The sequence below is a fragment of the Hylobates moloch genome, unplaced genomic scaffold, assembly GCF_009828535.3.
Source record: "Hylobates moloch isolate HMO894 unplaced genomic scaffold, HMol_V3 SCAFFOLD_19, whole genome shotgun sequence".
Lineage (NCBI taxonomy): Eukaryota > Metazoa > Chordata > Mammalia > Primates > Hylobatidae > Hylobates > Hylobates moloch.
Window position 1 is genome coordinate 33,859,413 of NW_026652294.1, and position 24,547 is coordinate 33,883,959.

The 24,547-nt window shown below is 43.1% G+C and overlaps 1 protein-coding gene across 3 annotated transcripts in view; it reads left to right on the forward strand.

The window, feature by feature from the left end:
- Nucleotides 1-24,547, forward strand: part of METTL16 (methyltransferase 16, RNA N6-adenosine) — an 89,471-nt gene that overhangs the window by 11,861 nt on the left and 53,063 nt on the right. For all 3 annotated transcript variants that reach the window (XM_058431096.1, XM_058431097.1, XM_032138065.2), the window contains one exon: nt 20,812-21,011. In XM_058431096.1, coding sequence (XP_058287079.1) covers nt 20,812-21,011 — 200 coding nt within the window. The remainder of the gene's footprint in view (nt 1-20,811; nt 21,012-24,547) is intronic.

A 24,547-nucleotide genomic window follows, 5' to 3' on the forward strand; every position in this document is an offset into this window, starting at 1 on the left:
CAAAGAATACTGGGCAGAGGGGAACTGAAGAAGTGAAGCATGCCTGGGGTGCAGTGGACAAGAGACAGGAGGAGGTGGGCTGGGGATGGTTATACTTTGTGGTGCTTTATAAGGCCCACTGAGGAGTTTGAAATTTTTCTTAAGGGCATGGTATGGAGGATTCTTGTGCTTTGCCCATCCCCATCCTCATCCACTAAAGTTTTATATTATTTTCTGAGACAGAGTCTTGCTCTGTTCCCCAGGCTGGAGTGCAGTAATGTCATCTTGGCTCACTGCAACTTCCACCTCCTGGGTTCAAGTGATTCTTGTGCTTCAGCCTCCCAAGTAGCTGGGATTACAGGCATGCACCACCATGGCTGGCTAAGTTTTGTATTTTTAGTAGAAAGGAGGTTTCACCATGTTGGCCAGGCTGGTCTCAAACTCCTGGCCTCAAGTGATGCTCCCACCTTGGCCTCCCAAAGTGCTGGGATTATAGGTGTGAGCCACTGGCCCACGAAGGTTTTAAAGCAAGGGAATAACATGTTCAGAATTGTGTTTAAACAGATACATTCTAGGAGCGTTGTGGAGGATGGATTGCAGGGAGAGTTAAGACTGGAGGTCTAGGGAGGTAGGTAGGAAACTGTTTTAGTGATCCAGATTAGATATATCGGTAGTCTAACTAGGTAGAGGCAGCAGGGATAGAGATCACAGGATGAGTTTGAGAAAAATTAAAACAGCAAGACATGGTGGAAAGAAAGGAGAACAGAAGAGCCAAGTATGGTACCAAGAGGATGGATGGTAGTGCCATACACGAAAGTGTGGACAAGGGGGAATGAGCTGGTTTGGAGAGGATGATATTTTCAGTTTTGGGCATATTGGGTCTGAGAAGTCTATGGGGTATTCACATGGAGTATTTCATAGGCACTGGAAAATAGGAGTCTGAAGAGAAGGACACAGCAGTCCAGCAGCGATGGTGGGGATGGTAGTGAAAGCCTGCTTAACTGAGCTGAACACTGAGGGTTGAATAGAAGGGGAAAATAATTCCAAGTGTAGAGAACCATGTTTTGTTTGGTGTGGTAAGTTTGAAGAGCTGCATGTCGCTGGGGCTGAAGTGGATATAGGATAGCAGGCTGAGGAAAAACAGAAGACAAACAGCAGCCACAAAGAGCTTTCATAGCATGCCTGTGACGGTGGACTTGATTCCTTGGATACTGAGGAACTGCAGGAGGGTTTTTAAGATGGTTAGGATTTTTTTTTTTTTTTTTTTTGAGACGAAGTCTTGCTCTTGTCCCCCAGGCTGGAGTGCAATGGCGCGATCTTGGCTTGCTGCAACCTCCGCCTCCTGGGTTCAAGCGATTCTCCTGTCTCAGCCTCCTGAGTAGCTGGGATTACAGGCTTGCACCACCACGCCCATGTCATTTTTGTATTTTCAGTAGAGACGGAGTTTCACCATGTTGGCCAGGCTGGTCTCGGAACTCCTGACCTCAGGTGATCCTCCCACCTCAGCCTCCCAAAGTGCTGGGATTACAGGCATGAGCCACTGTGCCTGGCCTAAGAGATATATTTTTTAAAAGGCCGAGCGCAGTGCCTCATACCTGGAGTCACAGCCCTTTTGGAGGCTGAGGCAGGAGGATTGCTGGAGCCCAGGGGGTCAAGGCTGCAGTGAACCATGATCGCGCACTGCACTCCAGCCTAGGCAACAGAGCAAGAGACCTTGTTTCCAAAAAAGAACCTATCACTCTGAAGCAGACCTAACAGATCTGTTTTTATAACGTATCTAAAGGTACCTGGCAAGTCACAGACATTGAGTTAATATTTGTTGACCGCATGAGAATAATTTCTCTATTAAATGATATGCCAGGCCGGGCATAGTGGCTCATGCCTATATTCCCAGCACTTTGAGAGGCCAGCAAATGGCTTGAGCTCAGAAGTTTGAGATCAGCCTGGGCAACATGGAGAGACCCTGTTCTCTGCTAAAAATATAAAAATGAGCCAGGCGTGGTGGCACATGCCTGTAATCCCAGCTACTCGGAAGGCTGAGGCACGAGAATCGCTTGAGCATGAGAGGTGGAGGTTGCAGTGAGCCGAGATTGTGCCACTGCACTCCAGCCTGGGTGACAGAGTGAGATCCTATCTCAAAAAAGAAAAAAAAAAAAGAGGCTGGGTGCAGTGGCTCATGCCTGTAAACCCAGCACTTTGGGAGGCCAAGGTGGGCGGATCACCTGAGGTCAGGAGTTCGAGACCAGTCTGGCCAACATGGTGAAACCCCCGTCTCTACTAAAAATACAGAAATAAGCCAGGCGTGGTGGTGTGCACTTGTGATCCCAGCTACTCAGGAGGCTGAGGCAGGAGCATCGCTTGAACCCAGGAGGTGGAGGTTGCAGTGAGCCGAGATCGTGCCACTGCACTACAACCTGGGCAACAGAGCAAGAGTCTGCCTCAAAAAAATAAAAAAGAAAAACAACAACAACAAAATGATATGCCATATATAAGTGGCATGAGACTGGTAATTTATAAAGAACAGAAATTTATTTCTCATAGTCTGGAGGCTGGGAAGTCCAAGATCAAGGCCCTGGCATCTGGTGAGGGCCCTTTTGCTGCATCCTCACAGGGTGGAAGGTGGAAGGAAGCAAACCCACTTCTGCAAGCTTTTTTTAAATAGCAGCATTAATCCATTCATAAGGGCAAAGCCCTCGTGACCTAAACCTCTCCCACTAGGCCCCACCTCCTAACGCTGTTGGCATTGGGGATTAAGTTTCCAACAAAGGAATTCTGGGGGACACATTCAGATCATAGCACATACCTAAAACGAAATTACAGAGAAATGAAAAGTAAAGGGATGGGCAAAAATAAGTAGGTAAATGAGAGTTCCCCCTAAATCAAATAAAGTAGAAAAGAAGGCAAAAAGTATCAAAATGGAAAATTATATGGATAAATAACTTTCAGTGAAGATGAAGACTTAGCATTTTGAAAAATACAGAAATTTTAAAAAACAAGTTTGACAAGGTATAGTGATGCACATCTATAATCCCAGCTACTTGGGAGGCTGAGGTGGGAGGATCATTTGATCCCTGGAGTTCAAGTCTGCAGTGAACTGTGATTGCACCACCGCACTCCAGTGTGAGTGACAGGGTGAGACTCATCTCTAAAAAATACTGTTTGACATAATTTGGAACTTTTTTTAAGCGTTTCTAACTAAGTAGACAGAAATTTACAGAGAACAATGAACTTAGGGACTTTCAGAGGCTCCATGAATGCTTCGAACACAATTAGATAAAAATACTGTTCGTGTATGATGTGTTTTCTTTTTCTTTTGTTTTTGTTTTGTTTTGTGTGTGTGTATGTGTGTATGTGTGTTTTGAGAAGAGTCGCTCTGTCACCCTGGCTGCTGGAGTGCAGTGGCGTGATCTCAGGTCACTGCAACCTCCAACTCCCAGGTACAAGCGATTCTCCTGCCTCAGCCTCCTGAGTAGCTGGGATTACAGGTGTGCACCACAACGCCCAAATAATTTTTGTATTTTTTAGTAGAGACAGGGTTTTGCCATCTTGGCCAGACTGATGTCAAACTGCTGACCTCAAGTGACCCGCCTGCCTTGGCCTCCCAAAGTGCTGGGATTACAGGCTGGAGCCACCACGCCCGGCCAGTCTTCACTTTTAATTCTAGTTCTCTTGCTATTTTCAGCACATCTGCAGTTACTTCCTATGCTGAAGTCTTGAGCCCGTCAGACTCATTTATGAGGGTTGAAATAATCTTTTTCTTTTTTTTTTTTTTTGAGACAGAGTCTCAGTCTGTCACCCAGGCTGGGGTGCAGTGGCCGGATCTCAGCTCACTGCAACCTCCATCTCCTGGGTTCAAGGGATTCTCCTGCCTTAGCCTCCTGGGTAGCTGGGATTACAGGTGCACACAACCACACCTGGCTAATTTTTGTATTTTTAGTAGAGACAGTGTTTCACCATGTTAGCCAGGCTGGTCTCAAACTCCTGACCCCGTGATCTGCCCACCTTGGCCTCTCAAAGTGCTGGGATTACAGGCGTGAGCCACCACACCCAGCCGAAATAATCTTTTTCATATTTGATTAATGTTGATAATGACCTCCTCCCATCAATCCCAAATGTTCTTTTATTTTTTATGTTTTTGAGACAGGGTCTCACTGTGTTGCCCAGGCTAGAGTACAGTGGTATAATCATGGCTCACTGTAGCCTTAACCTCCCCAGGCTCAGGTGATCCTCTTACCTCAGCCTCCCAAGTAGCTGGGACTAGGTGTGTGCTGCCACACCCAGCTAATTTTTTGTGGTGGTTGTTTCACCGCATCTGGTCTCGAACTCCTGGGCTCAAGTGATTTGCCTCTCTTGACCTCTGAAAGTATTGGGATTACAGGCATGAGCCACCATGCCTGGCCAGTCCCAGATGTTTTTTTTTTTTTGAGACGGAGTCTCGCTCTGTCGCCCAGGCTGGAGTGTAGTGGCGCAATCTCGGCTCACTGCAAGCTCCGCCTCCCAGGTTCAAGCCATTCTCCTGCCTCATCCTCTTGAGTGTCTGGGACTACAGGTGCACACCACCACGCCTGGCTAATTTTTTGTATTTTAGTAGAGATGAGGTTTCACCATGTTGGCCAGGATGGTCTCGATCTCCTGACCTCATGATTCGCCTGCCTCAGCCTCCCAAAGTGCTAGGATTACAGGCGTGAGCAACCACGCCCGGCCTTGTTTTTCTTTTTTAGAGAGAGAGTCCCTGTCGCCCCGGCTGGAGTGCAGTGGTAGGATTATAGCTCATTGTAGCCTCAAATTCGTGGGCTGAAGCAATCCTCCTACCTCAGTCTCCTGAGTAACTAAAACAAAAACAAAGATACACACACAAAAAAACAAAAACAAAGACCACTGATCATAAATCACCACAACAAAGTTTGAAATATTGTGAGAGTTACCAAAATGTGGCATAGAGACATAAAGTGAGCATGTGCTATTGGAAAAATGGCGCCAATACACTTGCTAGATGTAAGATTGCCACAAACATTTGATTTGCTAAAAATACAATGTATATCCCATATACCCCCTAAATATATATACCTACCATGTAACCACAAAAATTAGTAAATCTTGACTGGGCACAGTGGCTCACGCCTGTAATCCCAGCACTTTGGGAGGCCGAGGTGGGCGGATCACTTGAGGCCAGGAGTTCGAGACTAGCCTGGCCAACATGGTGAAACCCCATCTCTACTAAAAATACAAAAATTAGCCTCCCAGTGATTCGGGAGGCTGAGGCATGAGAATCGCTTGAAACCAGGAGATAGAGGTTACAGTGAGCCGAGATTGCACCACTGCACTCCAGCCTGGGCGACAGAGCGAGACTCTGTCTCAAAAACAGAAAAGAAATTAAAAGTAATAAATCTTTAAAAAATTTTTTAAACAGACTTGTTACAGGGAAAAAGAAATGTGTCTGTGAGGGGATGGGAAGAGGATATGGCAGTCTTGAGGAGAACTTCCTTGTTTTTCTTTTAGAGATGAGAACAATGTGAGCCTGTCTATAGTTGCACCCTGGCATGGTTCGCAGGAACCTGTGGGAGACATAGGAGAGGGGAGATGCACTCTTGGTGCAGATGACCTGGCGGCTCCTAGAAATCTTCCCCCTTCCTGCTTAGGTAGGAGTTGCTGATGATTGTCGGCACTGGTAGAATGTTCTTTGTTTTTACAATGGTTTTTTGTTTTTGTTTTTGTTTTTATTTATTTATTTTTTTTGAGACAGAGTCTCACACCATCACCCAGACTGGAGTGCAGTGGCCCGCCCTCGGCTCACTGCAACCTCCACCTCCTGAGTTCAATCAATTCATGTGTCTCAGTCTCTTGAGTAGCTGGAATTACAAGCGTGCGCCACCACAGCTGGCTAATTTTTGTATTTTTAGTAGAGATGGGGTTTTACCATGTTGGTCAGGCTGGTCTCGAACTCCTGACCTCAAGTGATTCGCCTGCTTTGGCCTCCCAAAGTTCTGGGATTACAGGCGTGAGCCACTGCACCCAGCCTACAATGGCTTTGTATTTAATTCTGTGAGTTGTATTAAAGAAGAATCACCGGGCTGGGTGCGGTGGCTCATGCCTGTAATTCCAGCACTTTGGGAGGCTGAGGCGGGTGGATCACGAGGTCAGGAGATCGAGACCATCCTGGCTAACATGGTGAAACCCTGTCTCTATTAAAAATACAAAAAAATTACCTGGGCGTGGTGGCACCCACCTGTAATCCCAGCTACTCAGGAGGCTGAGGAGGAGAATGGCATGAACCCGGGAGGCGGAGCTTGCAGTGAGCCGAAATCGTCTCAAAAAGAAAGAAGAATCACCAAAATATAAACTCAACTAATGATGGAAAAGAAATGTCGCACAAAACGTTAGACCTTCAGTGGGTCAGAGTCACTTATTGGCTTAACTCCTAAGTGCTCCCTTAAGGGAATCATGGGTGTTTTGGAAAGAGGGTACATTTCTAAGTTAGTCTTGTTAAGTATCAGTCTTGAGGGTGCCACTTCCAGCTGTGAGTTGTTTTTTGTTGTTGTTGTTGTTGTTGTTGTTGTTGTTTTTGAGACAGAGTCTTGCTCTGTCGCCCAGGCTGGAGTGCAGTGACGTGATCTTTGCTCACTGCAACCTCTGCCTCCTGGGGTTCACGCAATTCTCCTGCCTCAGCCTCCTGAGTAGCTGGGATTATAAGTGCCCACCACCATACCTGGCTAATTTTTTTATTTTTTATTTTTAGTAGAGACGGGGTTTGACCACGTTGGCCAGGCTGGTCTCGAACTCCTGACCTCTTGATCCACCCGCCTCGGCCTTCCAAAGTGCTGGGATTGCAGGTGTGAGCCACTGAGGCTGGCCTTAGCTGTGAGATTTTATGCAATTTTCTTAGCTTTACTGAGACTGAGTCTTCTCCCCTGAAAAGGAGGGATGAGAGGGCATCCTCGGACGGTTGTCATGAAGGTTAGCAGTAATGCGTGTAGAATGACTAGCATTCTGTAGACACTGAGTTCATGGTAGGTGATCGTATTGTTGTTAAGCCTGGTATAATTAAGGTGGCAAGGATTGCTACTCTGATACCGTGTTTTTCTTCCCTGCGTGTGTCACTGCTTTGTTATAATCATATCTGACCATTGCAATTAGATTTTAGTTTGTGTTTTTTCACAATAATCAGTTCCATAGGGACAGCCTACAATTTAGTTCAGCGCTGTCACTTCAGCTTGACTAGAATGTGACACTTAACCGATTTGTTTTTATTATTTATTTATTTATTTATTTACTTATTTTTGAGATGGAGTCTTGCTCTGTCGCCCAGGCTGGAGTGCAGTGGCGCTATCTCGGCTCACTGCAAGCTCCGCCTCCCGGGTTCACGCCATTCTCCTGCCTCAGCCTCCCGAGTAGCTGGGACTACAGGCACCCGCCCCCATGCCTGGCTAATTTTTTGTATTTTTAATAGAGACAGGGTTTCACCGTGTTAGCCAGGATGGTCTCGATCTCCTGACCTTGTGATCTGCCAGCCTCGGCCTCCCAAAGTGCTGGGATTATAGGCGTGAGCCACCGTGCCCAGCCCTATTTGTTTTTATTTTTATTTATTTTAACTGATTGTTTTGTTTTTTGTGAGACAGAGTCTTGCTCTGTCGCCCAGGCTGGAGTGCAGTGGCATGATCTCGGCTCACTGCAAGCTCTGCTTACCAGGTTGACCCCATTCTCCTGCCTCAGCCTCCCAAGTAGCTGGTACTACAGGCGCCTGCCACCACGCCCGGCTAATTTTTTGTATTTTTAGTAGAGACGGGGTTTCACCGTGTTAGCCAGGATGGTCTTGATCTCCTGACCTCGTGATTCGCCCACCTCGGCCTCCCAAAGTGCTGGCATTACAGATGTGAGCCACCGTGCCCGGCCAACTGATTTGTTTTTAAACCAAAGACCCAGCATTGAAGGGCTTTATCATGCAGGGTAGACTGTACCATTTTTAGTGCCTCAGTGACCATCTAAAGACTAGAAACCAACCTTGGAGTAACACTGGGAGGCTTTTGGCTTTCGTTGTTGTTATATCAGGTTCAGCTTCTACAGGATTAGAATGATTGTTATTTTAACAATGGATTACAGAAATGTGACTGTTCAAAATCCATCTGTAATGGTAATACTGTATTCATCAGTGGTAGAGCAGGAGTCATTCTGGGGAAATCGGCCATGAGCCTGTTGACAATAGGCTATTTTGGGAAGCTGGATGTGTTAAACAAACAACAAAGACTGAAAATGAATAAACTGCTGATTTTCACGTGAGAGCTAATTTTAGTTCCTGGGCCTCCCTGTGATCTCTGAAATGAGAATGAAAAAAGATCTTGCCTGTGTTCAGGATTTTTGAATGTCCCAGGGTGCTAACATGACCTAGATACTTCACTAGTGAAGTCGAGTGACTTGACTTTGCCCTGCAAAAGTATTTCTGACACTCAGACTAGTGTCTGGATCTTTTCAGAAATAGAAAATAAACAACAAAGTCTAAGAATCAGCTCTTCATTGGTGTTCACTTTATTTCCTTCCATTAAACTAGCCTCAGCTTAATGCCTTGTACTTTTTTAGGATATAGTTCCTTGTGAATAAATTGTGTGCTCTAGTTCATCATTTTGTAAATTGAATATATATATATATATTTGAATAACAAGAATTGTTTATGTAAGCAACAACTTCCTTTGAAGGCCCTCGGAAAACATATTGTTCTCCTGCCCAAAATGTCTCTTGAAGCTGTATGATGAGCGCTACAGCTGCAGCACTATCTTTTGGTGATTGCTGTCACAGTGTTATGGAGAGCAAGTATTCTAGAACCAAAGACCCGTTTTCCGGTTTTCAAAAAAGGAATTATTTTTTACTGTACAGACATTATAGACCCCTTAATGGGAAAATTAGAGAAATATATTTTTCCTAACTACATTTATAATGGTAATGTCACATATGTACAAAAAGTCACAGTTCTTTCGCTCTAAAAGATGAAATTAGTCCGTAATCTCATCTTTCTAAGCCCTTGCCTTTATTCATACGTAGGAATTTTTTTGGTTGTAGTTGTAGTTACATACAATCATTCATCTTCTCCCCCATTTGACATTATACTGTAAGCATTTTGCATAAAGTTACAAAAGCTGTAATACATCCACCCAAGCGAGTACAGTTCAGTCATTAAAAAGAATAAGACCAGGCTGATCCACATATACTTCTATGAAGAGAGTTTACATATTTAGTAAGAAAAAAAAAAGTGGAATTATGTAATTAAATGTGTTTAGATAATACAGAAATGTGAGGTGAAGGAAGTCTCCACCCAACTCATCTACCCACCTGCACGCATATGGAGTCCATGTCTACCCTTCCAGACTTTTCCTCTGTATCTGTTTATACGAGTCTTTTTGTTTTGTTTTTGCCAGAATGCAATCAGAATGTACATATATACTTCTACTCAACTTCTTTTCAAACGTAATGTATTGAGGAGCCCTCTTCATACAAGTGTATGGAGATCAGCCTAATCCTACTCTTTCTAGTAACTGCGTAGGATTTTCTCGCATGGATATATTATAGCTTATTTAGCCAATTCCATATTGATTACTTTTAGGTTGTTCCTAAATTTTCTGTAGTACAAAACTTAAATTTAACAGTTCCTCTTTTATCACTGGACTTTTAAAATTTTTTTTTAAGCTTCACTGAATTTAGGGTAAGTCACTGGGCATTGCTAAGAAATCGCAGTATTCCTTTTTTTTTTTTTTTTTTTGAGTCTCGCTCTGTCGCCCAGGCTGGAGTGCAGTGGAGTGATCTTGGCTCACTGCAACCTCTGCCTCTCAGGTTCAAGCGATTCTCCTGCCTCAGCCTCCTGAGTAGCTGGGATTACAGGCACATGCCACCACGCCCAGCTAACTGTTTTTGTATTTTTAGTAGAGATGGGATTTTACCATCTCTATTAAATGGCGATTACAGTCACCTGCCACCACGCTTGGCTAATTTTTGTATTTTTAGTGGAGACGGGGTTTTACCGTGTTGGCCAGGCTGGTCTCAAACTCCTGACCTCAGGTGACCTGCCTGCCTCAGCCTATCAAAGTGCTGGGATTACAGATGTGAGCCACTGCGCCCGGCTGAAATCGCAGTATTCTTAACTATGCCTGGAAAGGGCAAAGAGGTGTTTGGATGACTAGATTTTTCTTTTCTGTTAGTTGCTCTTTAGTTAGCATAGGAACGGTCATTTAAAGATCAGCCTGAAAGCCCGGCTTCAAACTGCTTTATGCTTGTAATCACACCATTTTGGGAAGCTATTGCTTGAGGCCAGGAGTTCAAGACCAGCCAGTCAATATAGAGAGACCCCTTCTCTACAAAAAATAAAAATTAAAAAAAGAATGAAAAGTTTAGCTTGATTGATCGAGGTACAATTTCTTATTTTGCCAGTAGGATTTTGGATTCTTTGGTTAATTTAGGGTTATCAGTAATGGTTGTTTCCATTGTTTCAGGATCTGTGTTTCTGTATATTACTATCTAATTGCTTATTTGACCCATGAGAGTGTTTAAAAAGTGGACATTTTCTTCAATAAGTCTTCTGTATCAGAGAGTTGAAAAAGTGGGAAGGATATCAGTACAGTACTTTAATAATTTAAGGCCACTTAATTTTTTTTATTGCTGTGAGAAATGCAACATAGAATGTCCCATCTTAATCCAGTTTAAGTGTACAGTGTGTCAACTCTGTGCTGCTTGTTGTGCAGCAGATTTCTAGAACCTTTTCATGAGTTCGACTACTTTAAATACCTTTACCCTAAAGTAGAATCATGCAGTATTTGTTGTTTTTGAGTCACTTATTTCACTTAGCTTGATACCTCAAAGACTTATCCATGTTCTAGCACGTGACAGGATTTCCTTTTTTTTTTTTGGTGGGGGGCGGGGGGCGGTGCGGGGACGGAGTCTTGCTCTGTTGTCCAGGCTGGAGTGCAGTGGTGCTATCTCTGCTCACTGCAACCTCCGCCTCCCGGGTTGAAGTGATTCTCCTGCCTTAGCCTCCCGAGTAGCTGGGATTATAAGCGCCCACCACCAAGCCTGGCTAAATTTTGTATTTCTAGTAGAGATGGGGTTTCACCATATTGGCCAGGCTGGTCTCAAACTCCTGACTTCAGGTGATCTGTCCACCTCAGCCTCCCAAAGTGTTAGGATTACAGGTGTGAGCCACTGCGCCGGGCCGGGATTTCTTTCTTTTTAAAGGCAGAGTAGTATTCCATTTTGTGTATATACCACATTTTCTTTATCCATTAATCTGTCAGTGGACATTTAGGTTGCTTTCACCTCTTGGCTGTTGGGGTTAATGCTGCAGTAAATATGGGTGTGCAGATATCTCTTTGAGGTCCTGTTTTCAAATCTTTTGAGGTTTTTTTTCATTTTTTGGAGTTGAAATTGTCTATATTTAAGGTGTACAGCATGATTTTTATTTTATTTTATTTTTTATTGTATTGTATTGTATTGTATTTTTTATTTTATTTGAGACTGGGTCTTGCTCTGTTGCCCAGGTTGGAGCGCAGTGATGTGATCACGGCTCACTGTAGCCTTGACCTCCTGTGCTCACGTGATCCTCCTGCCTCAGCCTCCTGAGTAGCTAGGATTATAGGTGTCCGCCACCCCACCTGGCTAATTAAAAATTTTTTTTTGTAGAGACAAGGTCTCTCTTTGTTGCCCAGGCTGGTCTTGAACTCCTGGGCTCAAGCAATCCTCCTGCCTCAGCCTCCCACAGTGCTGGGATTACAGGTGTGAGCTTCCACACTCTGCCCTCATTTAATCTTTAGCTGATTCCAGGGTGGTTTCTAACTGTACCACTACCAAAGCAGCTCTTTAAAAGGTCTCCAGCAGCCTCATGTCACTGACTCTGATTTTCAGCGCTCCGTTGCCTTCTGAGCAGCAGGTCACTCTGCTGGTTGGTTTATCCTTCATGGATACCCTCTTGCCTTGGCCTCCTCGGCACCACACTGGAAAACTGTGGTTTTCCTTCTTCCGCTCGGGTGTTCCTTTGTCTCCTTGTGGAACTTCCTCTGTAATGACTGTGCATACAGCTATTAAGGGAGTTTTCAAAGCTTGCTCTGCAGCTCTCTTTCCTTCGCACTTTATATTTTCTCCTTCATCGCTGTCATCCGTGCCAGGGCTTCACTTGTTTGTTTGCAAATCACTTACATGTTTATTTGCAAATCACTTACATGTTTATTTCTACACACCTCTTCTCTGGGCTCCATCTCCACTTAAATGTCTCAAATACAGCTCAGATTTATATTTCTCTTCAAAAACGATTCTCTGCCAGAGTTACTAACTTCAGTTAGGGTGGCACTGCCTATCCTGTTGAACAAGCCAGAACCTTTGGAGACTCATGTGAAACACAGCATCCCTTAGCTCACATATCATTTCATTGCTAAATCTCACAAATGTTCTGTCCAAAATATCTCTAATTCCTTTCACTTTTCCCTACCTCTGCCATTGCTACCTTTATCTAGATCTAGCCTTTTTTTTTTTTTTTTTGAGACAGGATCTCACTCTGTTGCCCAGGCTGGAGTGCAGTGGTACAATTTCAGCTCACTGCAGCCTCCACCTCCCAGGCTGAAGTGATCCTCCCACCTCAGTACCGTGCCCCACCCCTACTCCCCCGCCTAGAGTAACTGGGACCATAGGTGCATGCCATGCCACCACACCACCACTCTGAAACTTTTCTGCAAGTGAAAGTAAAAATTATTAATAATCACACCAGGATACAATTGTACTCTTTTTTTTTTTTTTTTGAGACAGAGTCTCGCTCTGTCACCCAGGCTGGAGTGCCTGGGTGTAAAACTGTAAAACTGCGACAAATGCTATAAAAGACAGGTAAAAGATACTACAATACTTTTACAATACTACTACAATATCCCTAGCATTTTGCGTCATTTTTGTATATTTTGTAGAAATAGGGTTTCACCATGCTACCCAGGTTGATCTCAAACTCCTGGACTCAAGCCATCCACCCACCCCAGCCACCCAAAGTGCTGGACTTACAGGCATGAGCCACCACACCCAGCCTTTATCTAGCCTCTTAACTCAGGTATAGCAGTAGCTTCCTAATTAGAGCCTTTGCTTCCACTTTGTTCCAACTTTATTCTATACCATACCTAAATCCTTAACATAGAATATAGTCTTATCAGCCGGGCGGGCGCAGTGGCTCTTGCCTGTAATCCCAGCACTTTGGGAGGTCGAGGCGGGCTGATCATGAGGTCAGGAGATGGAGACCATCCTGCCTGACACGGTGAAACCCCGTCTCTACTAAAAATACAAAAAATTAGCAGGGCGTGGTGGCGCATGCCTGTAGTCCCAGCTACTTGGGAGACTGAGGCAGGAGAATTGCTTGAACCCAGGAGGCGGAAGTTGCAATGAGCCGAGATCGCGCCATTGCACTCCAGCCTGGGTGACAGAGCGAGACTCTGTCTCAAAAAAAAAAAAGAAAAAAAAAGAATATAATTGTATCCTGGTGTGATTATTAATAATTTTTACTTTCACTTTCAGAAAAGTTTCAGACCGGGTATGATAAAATTATATGGTCACTCTAATTATAATGCCCTACATAATCTGGAGCCTGCCTTCCTCCCCAGCTTCACCTTGAACTATATACGCTTACTTTGCTCTCTGCGTTCGAGGCACAGTGACTGTCTCTTAGTACCTGGAATGCTCCAGAAGTTCTGCCTTAGGGTCTTCGTACTTGCGGTTTGCTTTACCTAGGACCCTAGAATGCCACGTTCCCTTCCCCTCGTTCCTTCCTTTGTGAATTTTTCTTCCATTGTCAGTTCTTAGCTCAGTTGTCTGTGTGAGGAAGCCTTCTCTGACCTTCCTAAGGCACATCCATTGATTAGGGAGGGTCAGTAGTATCTTTTACCTGTCTTTTATAGCATTTGTCACAGTTTTACAGGTATTTAAGTGATTTCTGGATAATACCTATCCTCTGCTAGACTGTCTGCTTCAGAAAGGGAGGGATTGCCTGTGTTTGCTTACTGCAATATCCCTAGCATTTTGCATAATACCTGGCACATAGTTAACACTTAATAACTATTTGTTGAATGAATAGAGGAATGCAGGCCAGCTGTCACAGTTTCTTAAAAATTCTGACCTATTGTGTATACCTCAGTTGAACAAAGCAGTGCTCAAAAGATGCATTTTTATATTTCACTTTTTAAAGTAGAGCAGCCAAGCACCCCAACTTTCTTTACAATTCTACTATTTACAATAGAGCGGAGCAGTGGTCTCCAACCTTTTTAGCACCAGGGACCAGTTTCATGGATGACAATTTTTCCATGGACCTGTGGTGGGGGAGGGGTGATTTCGGGGTGATTCAAGCGCATTACATTTATTGTGCATTTATTACATTGTATTATTTCATGTAATGAAATAATTATACAACTCACCATAGTGTAGAATCAGCTTGTTTTCCCGCAGCTTGTTTCCCCTCAGCTAGACGGTCCCATGTGGGGGTGATGGGAGGCAGTGACAGATCATCAGGCATTAGATCCTCAAGGAGTGCTCAACCTAGATCCCTCGCATGGAGGTTCCCAGGAGGGTTCACGCTCCTATGAGAATCTAATGCTGCCACTGATCTGACAGGAGGTGGAGCTCAGGCAGTAATGCGATCAACAGGGAGTGGCTGTAAATTCAGATGAAGCTTTGCTTGCCACTCACCTCCTCTTGTGCTGCCCAGTTCCTAACAGGCCAGGGACCAGTATCAGTCCATGGCCCAGGGGTTGGGGACTCCTGTAATAGAGGGTGCAGCCCATTAGCTTGTGAATTGTATAAGGCTTGCAGTTATTATTTATTGCCCATATTAATTTTAAGAATCAGATCCATTTCATATGAAAACATAGATCACTGGTTTTGTTTGAAAGTATTAGAGAGCTGGCAAAACCGGGCTGGCAAATCCACACGACATTAACTACTTAGAACAGAGTGGTGGTCACCAGGTGCAGTGGCTTACACCTGTAATCCCAGCATTCTGGGAGGCTGAGGCGGGCAGAACACCTGAGGTCAGGAGTTCAAGACCAGCCTGGCCAACATGGCGAAACCCTATCTCTACTAAAAATACAAAATTAGCTGGGCATGGTGGTACATGTGTGTAGTCCTATCTACTCACGAGGTTGAGGCAGAAGAATCGCCTGAACCCGGGAGGTGGAGGTGGCAGTGAGCCGAGATTGTGTCATTGAACTCCAGACTGGGCAATAAGATCAAAACTTCGTCCCAAAAAAAAAAAGAACAGAGTAGTGGTCATAACCTTTGAAATGGTCATTTGTGGCGTCTGGCATAGTGCTACTAAAAGTGGTTATTGAACTGGCTGCTTAACCACAAACTATTTGTTACTGTCCACAGAGATAAGGACCTTGTGCCGTATATTTAGGTTACCTCACATTTCTTTGGTTTAATTGACTTTTTAATGTGTTGTTTACATTCTGCCACAAGCTCCTTATCTTGTCAGGGACTGGCATTTTGAGTAGTACTAATAGCTAGTCCTTATAAATGTTTTGAAACTCCTGATTTTCACAATTACTTTGAAATGCTAGTGCAAAATAGCAATACTTTTGTTACTATTTACCGCCCTTAGATAATACTCTTTATCAAGCTTATTTTATAAAGTATCTAAGTTACTAAGTTTCTTTAATAGAGATTTTCTGAAAACTTTTTTCTCCTCAAATTCCATAATCAAAGTAAGTTTGGCTGAGCATAAAATTGTGTCACAGTTTTTTTCCTCTAAGGGCTTTGTAGTCAGTGTTCTTTTGTCTTCTACTATTGAATGGTGCTGTGTGGACATCTAAAGGCAGCCTCATTTACCCTACTGTGTCTCTGACCCCAAAATCAATTGTTTAGCTTATTTGCCTAGATATCTAAAGGATTTTTTTTTCTCGTAAGCCTTGAAGTCTGGGAATTTTTCTAGGTGTTCGTATTGCTAATTCTGTATCTTTTCCTAGAAACATAGTCAGCCTTCTATTTCTGGAAAGTTATCTTGAATCATATCTTTGAATATTTCTTTATTCTAATCCTTTGGTTCTCTTATTCAAAATCCCCAGTTATATGTAAGGAGGTCTTCATTATTGACCTCTCTTATGTTTACTACTTTTTCTTTACTTTTTAAAACTTCTTGCTCCTTTCCATTTCATTTGTTTATTGAGATATAGTTCACATACTATAAAATTCACTCTTATAACTCAGTGGTTTTTAGTATATTGACACTTGTACAACCGTGACCATTATCTCATTCCTGAATTTTGTTTAATTTTGCCTGCTTTTTTGGGTCTTGCTTGCTTTATCCCTTTCTCCTCTTCTCTGTATCATTGAAGCATATAATATCAGTTTGTTTCATGATTGGGGTATTAACTTTGGTCACTTCGTTAAGGGGGTATCTGTCAGATTTCTTCATTTTACTGTTGTTTTATCCTTTCATAATCTGATAATTGATATCATTATCAAGGTAATTGATAATTTGTGGGGAAGTACGTTGTGACTGTGTAAATATCCTGGGTTTTTTTTTCTTTTTTTGTAGTTTCTTTTTTTTCTGAAACATGGTCTCACTCTGTCATCCATACAGGAGTGCAGTGGCTTGATCTAGGCTCACTGCAACCTCTGCCTTCCAGGTTCAAGCAATTCTCCCAGCTCAGCCTCCTGAGTAGCTGGGACTAAAGGTGCGTGTGCCACTATGCTCGGCTAATTTTTGTATTTTTTGATAGAGATGGGGTTTCACCGTGTTGGCCAGGCTGGTCTTAAACTCCTGACCTCAAGTGATCCATCTGCCTTGGCCTCCCAAAGTGTTGGGATTACAGGTGTGAGCTGCCGTGCCCAGCCCAATATCCTGTTTTTCAACAAACTTTTTACTCATTATTTTTAGCATCTATTGATAATTCTTAATTGAAACAATTATTAGCATGGTGATTGCCAAATATAATTATCTAACTCTTTCATCACTTCTACATTTAAGGATGGACTCATGTTTTTTATTCTATGGGCTATAATCCCTTGTTAGCCTTCTTCATTCACATTGACACAGATTTGGCCAAAGGGAGCCCCATCAAGCAGGGTCTAGTGTACTTTTAATTTGTTCCTATCTTCCTTTCAGCATGTCCTGTTTTCTAATACGATAAAACGCTTCGGGTTTATCTCGTACTTCCCTATCCAATTCTGGAATAACCATTTATCCAAGGAACTCTGATTCCTTTGGGGAGTACTATTTAGAAACCAAGGTCTGGAGCTCTAGTTATGCTCATAGCAATGGGAGCTAGGCTCTGGCTGTGTCTCTTCAGAGTCCATTATGGTCATCCTATTTCTGTCTGCTGTAGATTATATTAAAGTTTCATTCTTCATCTCTTCCATTTTCCTCCCTGTAAGTTAGTATCTGGAAGCATTCTTAGAGGTCACAAGAAATCATTATATTCAGGTATGGAATGCAATTTTTGTATAGATAACAAATCTATATTCATGAAATCTGATTCTGCCCATCATCCATCTTTTTGCAAGGTCTTTTCCTACGAAAGGTATGTTTTTTCTTTTCTTTTTTTTTTTTTTTTTTGAGACAGAGTCTCTCTCTGTCACCTAGGCTGGAGTGCAGTGGCACAGTCTCGGCTCACTGCAACCTCTGCCTCCTGGGTTCAAGTGATCCTCCTGCCTCAGCCTCATGAGTAGCTGGGATTACAGGCATGTGCCACCATGCTGGGCTAATTTTGTATTTTTAGTAGAATCGGGGTTTCTCCATGTTGGTCAGGCTGGTCTCAAACTCCCGACCTCAGGTGATCCACCCACCTCAGCCTCCCAAAGTGCTAGGATTACAGGCGTGAGCCACCGTGCCTGGCCAAGGTATGTTTTTTTCTGAACGGTTTTTTGAAAGAGTAGGTCATGTTATCTAACAACCACTGGCTGTCTATTCTTTAATATGTGTTCAATTGTGTTACTGTATGTTTGGCATCATATAACAGAAGAATAAAGAATTTTTCATCGTATCAGACTGGAAGGTAATGGAAATGTGTACTGTTTGTTTATTCTGTTTTCAGTAACTGTTTCAACAGTTCCATGTCTATAATTTGCTCAACAAATATTTGATGACTACCATTGTACTAGGTCATGATATTCCTCATGGTCATAAAATACCAGCAAGAAGGACCCTTAGCCTGTTGAGTCAAATCGCTTACTTTTTTTTTTCCTCCGAGACGTAGTCTCCCTCTGTCACCCAGCCTGGAGTGCAATGGCGCAATCTCGGCTCACTGCAACCTTTGCCTCCCAGGCTTAAGCGATTCTCCTGCCTCAGCCTCCTGAGTAGCTGGGATTATAGGCACCCGCCACCATGACCGACTCATTTTTGTATTTTTTGTGCAGGTGGGGTTTCACCATGTTGGCCATGCTGGTCTCGAACTCCTCACCTCAGGTGATCCACCTGCCTCGGCCTCCCACAGTGGTAGGATTACAGGCGTGAGCCACCACGCCCAGCCGGTCCTTTACTTTTATAAGTGTAGAAACTGATACCTAAGAACTGAAATGACTTACTTACATCCATGGCTAATTGATTGCAGAGCCAAAAGTGGAGTCCAGATCTCCTAACTTCCATACTAGAATATTTTTGCTGCGGAGAGTGGAGAGAGATTGGGTTGATGGTACCTGCCTGAAGTTTCCATGGTTGCTGGGTGGAAACAGCACTCTTCCTTCTGTCTTGGCACTCAAGCATCCAGAGGGACATTGAATTTTTCCGGTGATTGGTCATTTGATGACCAGGCAGGGGAGCAGAAAAGGGGATGGTCCAGACCAGAAGCTGTTTGAGGATGTGTTGTTGCCTGACCAGACACCTTAAGGCCAGAATTCTAAGTAGTTTCAAAACCCGTCCCTTTCATAGCCCCATCTACTGACTTTCTGCTTTCTTCAGAATGCTCTGTTGGCCAGGTGCAGTGGTTCACGCCTGCAATCCCAACGCTTAGGCTGAGGCGGGAGGATTACGTGGGCCCAGGAGTTCAAGACCAGTTGAGGCAACATAATGAGCTGGACCCTTTTCTCTACAAAAAAAAAAGCTGAGTGTGGTGGTATGCACCTGTAGTCCCAGCTACTTGTGGGGCCGAGGCAGGAGGGTCACTTGAGCCTGGGAGGTTGAGGCTGCAGTGAGCCATGTTCACACCGTGCACTCCAGTCTGGCAGACAGTGAGGACCTGTCTCAAAAAAAAAAAAAAAAAAAACACAAAAACCAAAAAAAGACCCTGCTCTGTTTATAAATAAGGTTTGTGGGTTTTCTTTTTTAATATTTTCAGTTTAGCAGTATTTTGACATCAACATAGTTATATTGGTACAAGTTTCTTAAAAAGTTAAATACAAATATATCTTATGATCCATTCCTGACTGTCTACCCAAGAGCAGTGAAAACCTATGTCCACACAAAGACTTGTATGTAAATGTTCATGGCAGCATTGTTCGTGATGGTCAACAGTCCATCATGACCGTCATGGAAACAACCCAGATGTTCGGGAACTGGTGAATGGATGAACAAAACGTAGTTATTCTTACTATGGAATATTATTCGCCCATAAAAAGAAGTGAAATACTGACAAGTTATAAAATGGATGAACCTCACAAACTTGTGTGAATGACCAGAAGACCTCATTATGATTTCAGTTACTCGAAATGTCCAGAAAAGGCAAATCTATAAAGCTAGAAAGGACATCAGTGGTTGCCTCAGGCTAAAGTTGGAAATGAGGAAAGACATGCAAATGGTCATGAGTTTTCCTTTTTGGGGTGATAGGGGTGTTCCAAAAGTGGGTTTTGGTGATGGTTGCACGACTCTGTTAATATACCAGAAACTATTCAATCATACACTTACAGGTGAATTTTATAGTATGTGAATTATACTTCATAAAGCTTTAAAAAGTTACATTTAAAATTTGATGTCTGTAATATTTGTCATATTTAAGTATCTTATCCTGTGTTCATTATTAAACATTTTTATACTGCTTTCCACTTTTAAGTAGGATTTTCAAGGAATGCTAATGTCAGATGATGTTAATGGTAACAGTAAAAATAGCTAGCATTTGTAAAGTAGTTACTATGCACCAGACATTATGCTAAGTACTTCTCAGGTTATCTCACAGTAGCATTGTGATATTGGTATTACTATCCTCATTTTACAGCAGAGGAAACAGTTTCATAGAGGTGAATGACTTGTTCAAAGTCACACAGTGAGGAGACAATGAGACAGGAATTTGAGCCAAGTCACTTAATCTGTTTGCTCCATATATGGATATGCAGTGTTTTTGGTGGAGGATTGTACTGCTTTTCTTTTTTTTTTTTTTTTTTTGAGACGGAGTCTTGCTCTGTCGCCCAGGCTGGAGTGCAGTGGCGCGATCTCGGCTCACTGCAAGCTCCGCCTCCCAGGTTCACGCCATTCTCCTGCCTCAGCCTCCCGAGTAGCTGGGACTACAGGTACCCGCCACCACGCTCGGCTAATTTTTTCTATTTTTAGTAGAGACGGTGTTTCACCATGTTAGCTAGGATGGTCTCGATCTCCTGACCTCGTGATCCGCCCGCCTCGGCCTCCCAAAGTGCTGGGATTACAGGCATGAGCCACCGTGCCCGGCCAGATTGGACTGCTTTTCATATGGTGTGACTGTGTTAAACACTCATGTATATATGCTGTATATAACTGTTTATGAATAGTTACATTCATGCTCTAACTGATGAGATGAATGCTCTATATAACTATTTATGTGTGATCTCTCTAGGAAGTTCAGATGGGCATTTCGTTTTGCCTGTTTGCCATAGAGCTTGTACAACATAGTGAATCTTACTGATCAGTTTTACTTCTTTTTCTCTATTCTTCAGCCTTAATTTTAAAGACCCCGAAGCAGTCAGAGCTCTGACTTGTACTCTCCTAAGGGAAGATTTTGGACTTTCTATTGATATTCCGTTGGAGAGACTAATTCCCACAGTTCCCTTGAGACTCAACTATATTCACTGGGTAGAAGATCTGATCGGTCACGAGGATTCTGACAAAAGTACTCTCCGAAGAGGAATTGACATAGGTATATAGTTTTAACTTCTTTTTTGGCTAAACATAGGTTTCATAAGTTTTGCAAGATCAAATTCTTTGTAAACTTTTCTACTGGGTATTTGTTGTACGAAAGAAGCTGGCTACAGATACAGGTTGAGCATCCTTAATCCGAAAATCTGAAATGCTTCAAAATCTGCAAGCTTTGAGCACTGATATGCTGCTCAAAGGCAATGTGCATTGCAGCTTTCCAGATTTGGGGGTTAGGGATGTTCAGCCTGTAAATATAATGCAAATATTTCAAAATCTGAAAAAAAAATTGAAATCCAAAACACTTCTCATCCCAAGCATTTTGGATTAGGGATCCTCGACCTGCAATACCGTTCTTATTTACTACACCTGGCCTTTTCTCCAGCTGATTTCTCTTGAGAAGGGATTGTCAGTCCAAACAGGGAGCAAGAGGTTAAGGGAAGTACAAAATGAAAATGAGGCTCTTACTTAAATGGCTTTTCATTTTATTTTTTTAATTTAAAAAATTTTTAAATTTTTTTATTTTGAGATGGGGTCTCATCCTGTTGCCCAGGTTGGTCTTGACTCCTGGGCTCAAGCAATCCACCTGCCTCGGCTTCCCAAAGTGCTGGGATTACAGGCATGAACCACTACACCTGGCCCTACTTAGCTTTTCAGATTACCACATTGATGTGTGTGTCTGTTGGGCTTTATTTTTACTCTGGATTATTTGATGTTTTCGTATTGTGATTTTTTTTTGAGATGGAGTTTTGCTCTTGTTGCCCAGGCTGGAGTGCAATGGCACGGTCTTAACTCACTGCAACCTCCGCCTCCCGGGTTCAAGCAATGCTCCTGCCTCAGCCTCCCAAGTAGCTGGGATTACAGGTGCCTGCCACCACCCCTGGCTAATTTTTGTGTTTTCAGTAGAGATGGGATTTCACCATGTTGATCAGGTTGTTCTCAAACTCCTGACCTCAGGTGGTCCGCCTGCCTCGTCCTCCCAAAGTGCTGGGATTACGGGCATGAGCCACCACGCCCAGCCTCTGTTTCTAACTGAGTAGAATTAATAGCAGTCCTAATTTCTAGATAGTAGTCAATGTTTACCTTTGATATTTGCATGCATCTTCAGCCCTCATCCTGCATGATCTTTTCAGCGGCATTTATTAATCCCTCCTTTCTCTTTTGTTCGCTCTCCGTCAGTTGCTTCCATGACACCAGACTGCTGGTTTCCTCTTTCATTTCTATGCACTGTTCTCCACTTTTCAGGCATACCTTCCTGTAGCTGGCCACTAGATATTGGTATTCCTTGCATAAGGCTCAGCCTTTAGCTCCTTTCTCACTTAGCACCCTACCCTGGCAATTGCATTCACTTTCATGACGATTTCCCACCTCCATGCAAATAAATCACATATTTATATGTTCCTCCCACTCAGATTACTTTCCTTGACCTTCAATCTCATATATATGAGAAACCTGGGTTTCTGAAAAACATCTCAGACTTGCTGTGTCTAAGACCAAACTCATACTCTGTTTCCCTAATCCTGGTTCTCTTTGTTTCTTGTTTCAGTGAGTCTACCATAGCCCACCCTGTGATCCTTGATGCTTGTTTCTCCACACTCAGTTCAAAAATGTCTATCACTGTTTCCTTTTGACTTTGTCTCTTAATACTTCTGAAATCATCTACTTCTCTCCATCTCCACTGCCATCCTAGCCAAGTCATCATCTCTCACCTTTCTGCATTTCTCACCTCTTCTGCTTCTCAGCTAGTTTGCTTAAAAAGCTTGACAGCCTAGTTGGTACTAATTTGATTTTAATTATGCCCCAAACCTTCTAAAATAGCACTTGGGGATAGAGGAGGTTAATGGATTTTAATTCTTCACAAGGGGCACTACCTAACTGCAATCACATCCATTCTAATTAGGGTTTTATATAAATTCTTCCCCCAGACTCCATGAGTTTGCTCTAATTCTACGATTACGTACTTTCCATTTTTATTTGTCATTACAAAGATTATTACCCATTTAAAAATGTCATTTGGCTTTCTGAGGGGATTTCGTTCTGTCCTATAAAGGACTAGTAGAGAATCTGTTGCGTTCTATTAGAGTGCAAGTCTTTGGGTCTTAAGAATTAAGAAACTTTTTTTGGCACTGACAAATCTTTTATGTATATTTATTACCCTGGAGGTAAGTGTACTTTTTTATCTTTTAAATGAAATTGAAGTTTGAAGAGAGTGGCAGTTGTGTAAAGTCAAGGATCTGGTCTGGATTTTTTTCCTACAGAGTCGAAAGTACAACTGACATGTTCTTATTGTGTGTATGTTTGGCTTACTAGAATGGCTAGCAGAGCTAAAGAACTGTGGTTTCTGACAGGACCTTGAATACCCTTTACCACGCCTTCCCTCACCGCCCCGCAGGTATCCAAGGAGGTGCTTGTCCAGTAGCACTGGGGCCAGGATACTCTCGGGCAAACATGGTAGGCAACGCAGCATTCACCGTGACCGTCAAAGAGCTTAAATGTTACGGCCATCATCTTTTACTAGCCTGTTCAGGATGCGTAATGAGGAAGCAGTATGACGAGCCTGGATTTCCTCTGGGTTAGGAGTATCTAGCCTCTGCTTCTTCCTGGCAAATCCTTACAAGGCTAGACCAGAATTGGGATATGGTCAGATGAGAGCAGGCCTAGAGTGGCTGGTAGAGGCTGACTGCTTTAGGCCTTTGGGAGAAACACTCTTCTCTTGAATATACTCTTTAGGATCTAATTGGCCAAGATAGTCAATATTGTAAAAGAGAAAGAGAGAGAGAGACTTGCTCTGTCACCTAGGCTGGAGTGCAGTGGCACAATCTCGGCTCACTGCAGCCTCCGCCTCCCAGGTTCGAGCGATTCTCCTGCCTCAGCCTCCTGAATAGCTGGAATTACAGGTACCCACCATCATGCCCAGCTAATTTTTGTACTTTTAGTAGAGACGGGGTTTCACCATGTTGGCTGGGCAGGCCTCGAACTCCTGACCTCAGGTAGTCCGCCTGCCTCGGCCTCCCAAAGTGCTGGGACTACAGGTGTGAGCCACCACGCCCGGCCTATAAAAACAATATACATGGTTAATATACAGTCCAGTCCAGGGCTAGGGGTTCTACATAATTTAGTACCAAACCCTAGTGGTCAGAGAGTGTTTTTTTTGCCTGGAGTGTTTGCCTCTTGAATGCCTCCCTTGAAACTGTGGTGGGGCTAGCAAGTGACTCTGATGTCTTGGCTCCCAACCAAATATTTTCCCATGTCTCCACATCTGAGAGATGAGTTACCTCTTTAGTTTTTTTTTTTTTTTCCTTCTTGTTTCTTTCAGCTGACAACTTACAGATATTTGGGTAATTCAGCAGTTTAATATAATAACACATTTTATACCCTACATATTTTTTCCTGCTTTTGGAGAATGGAACGTACCTTGATCCGTTTTAAGATATTACAAAGGCATTTTAACAAATAGCATTGTTTTCTTTTAAGAAAATTGAGTTTTGTATGAGATTTAAAATGAAGACTCTTTACAAAGTAAATCAGCTGAGTTTTGAG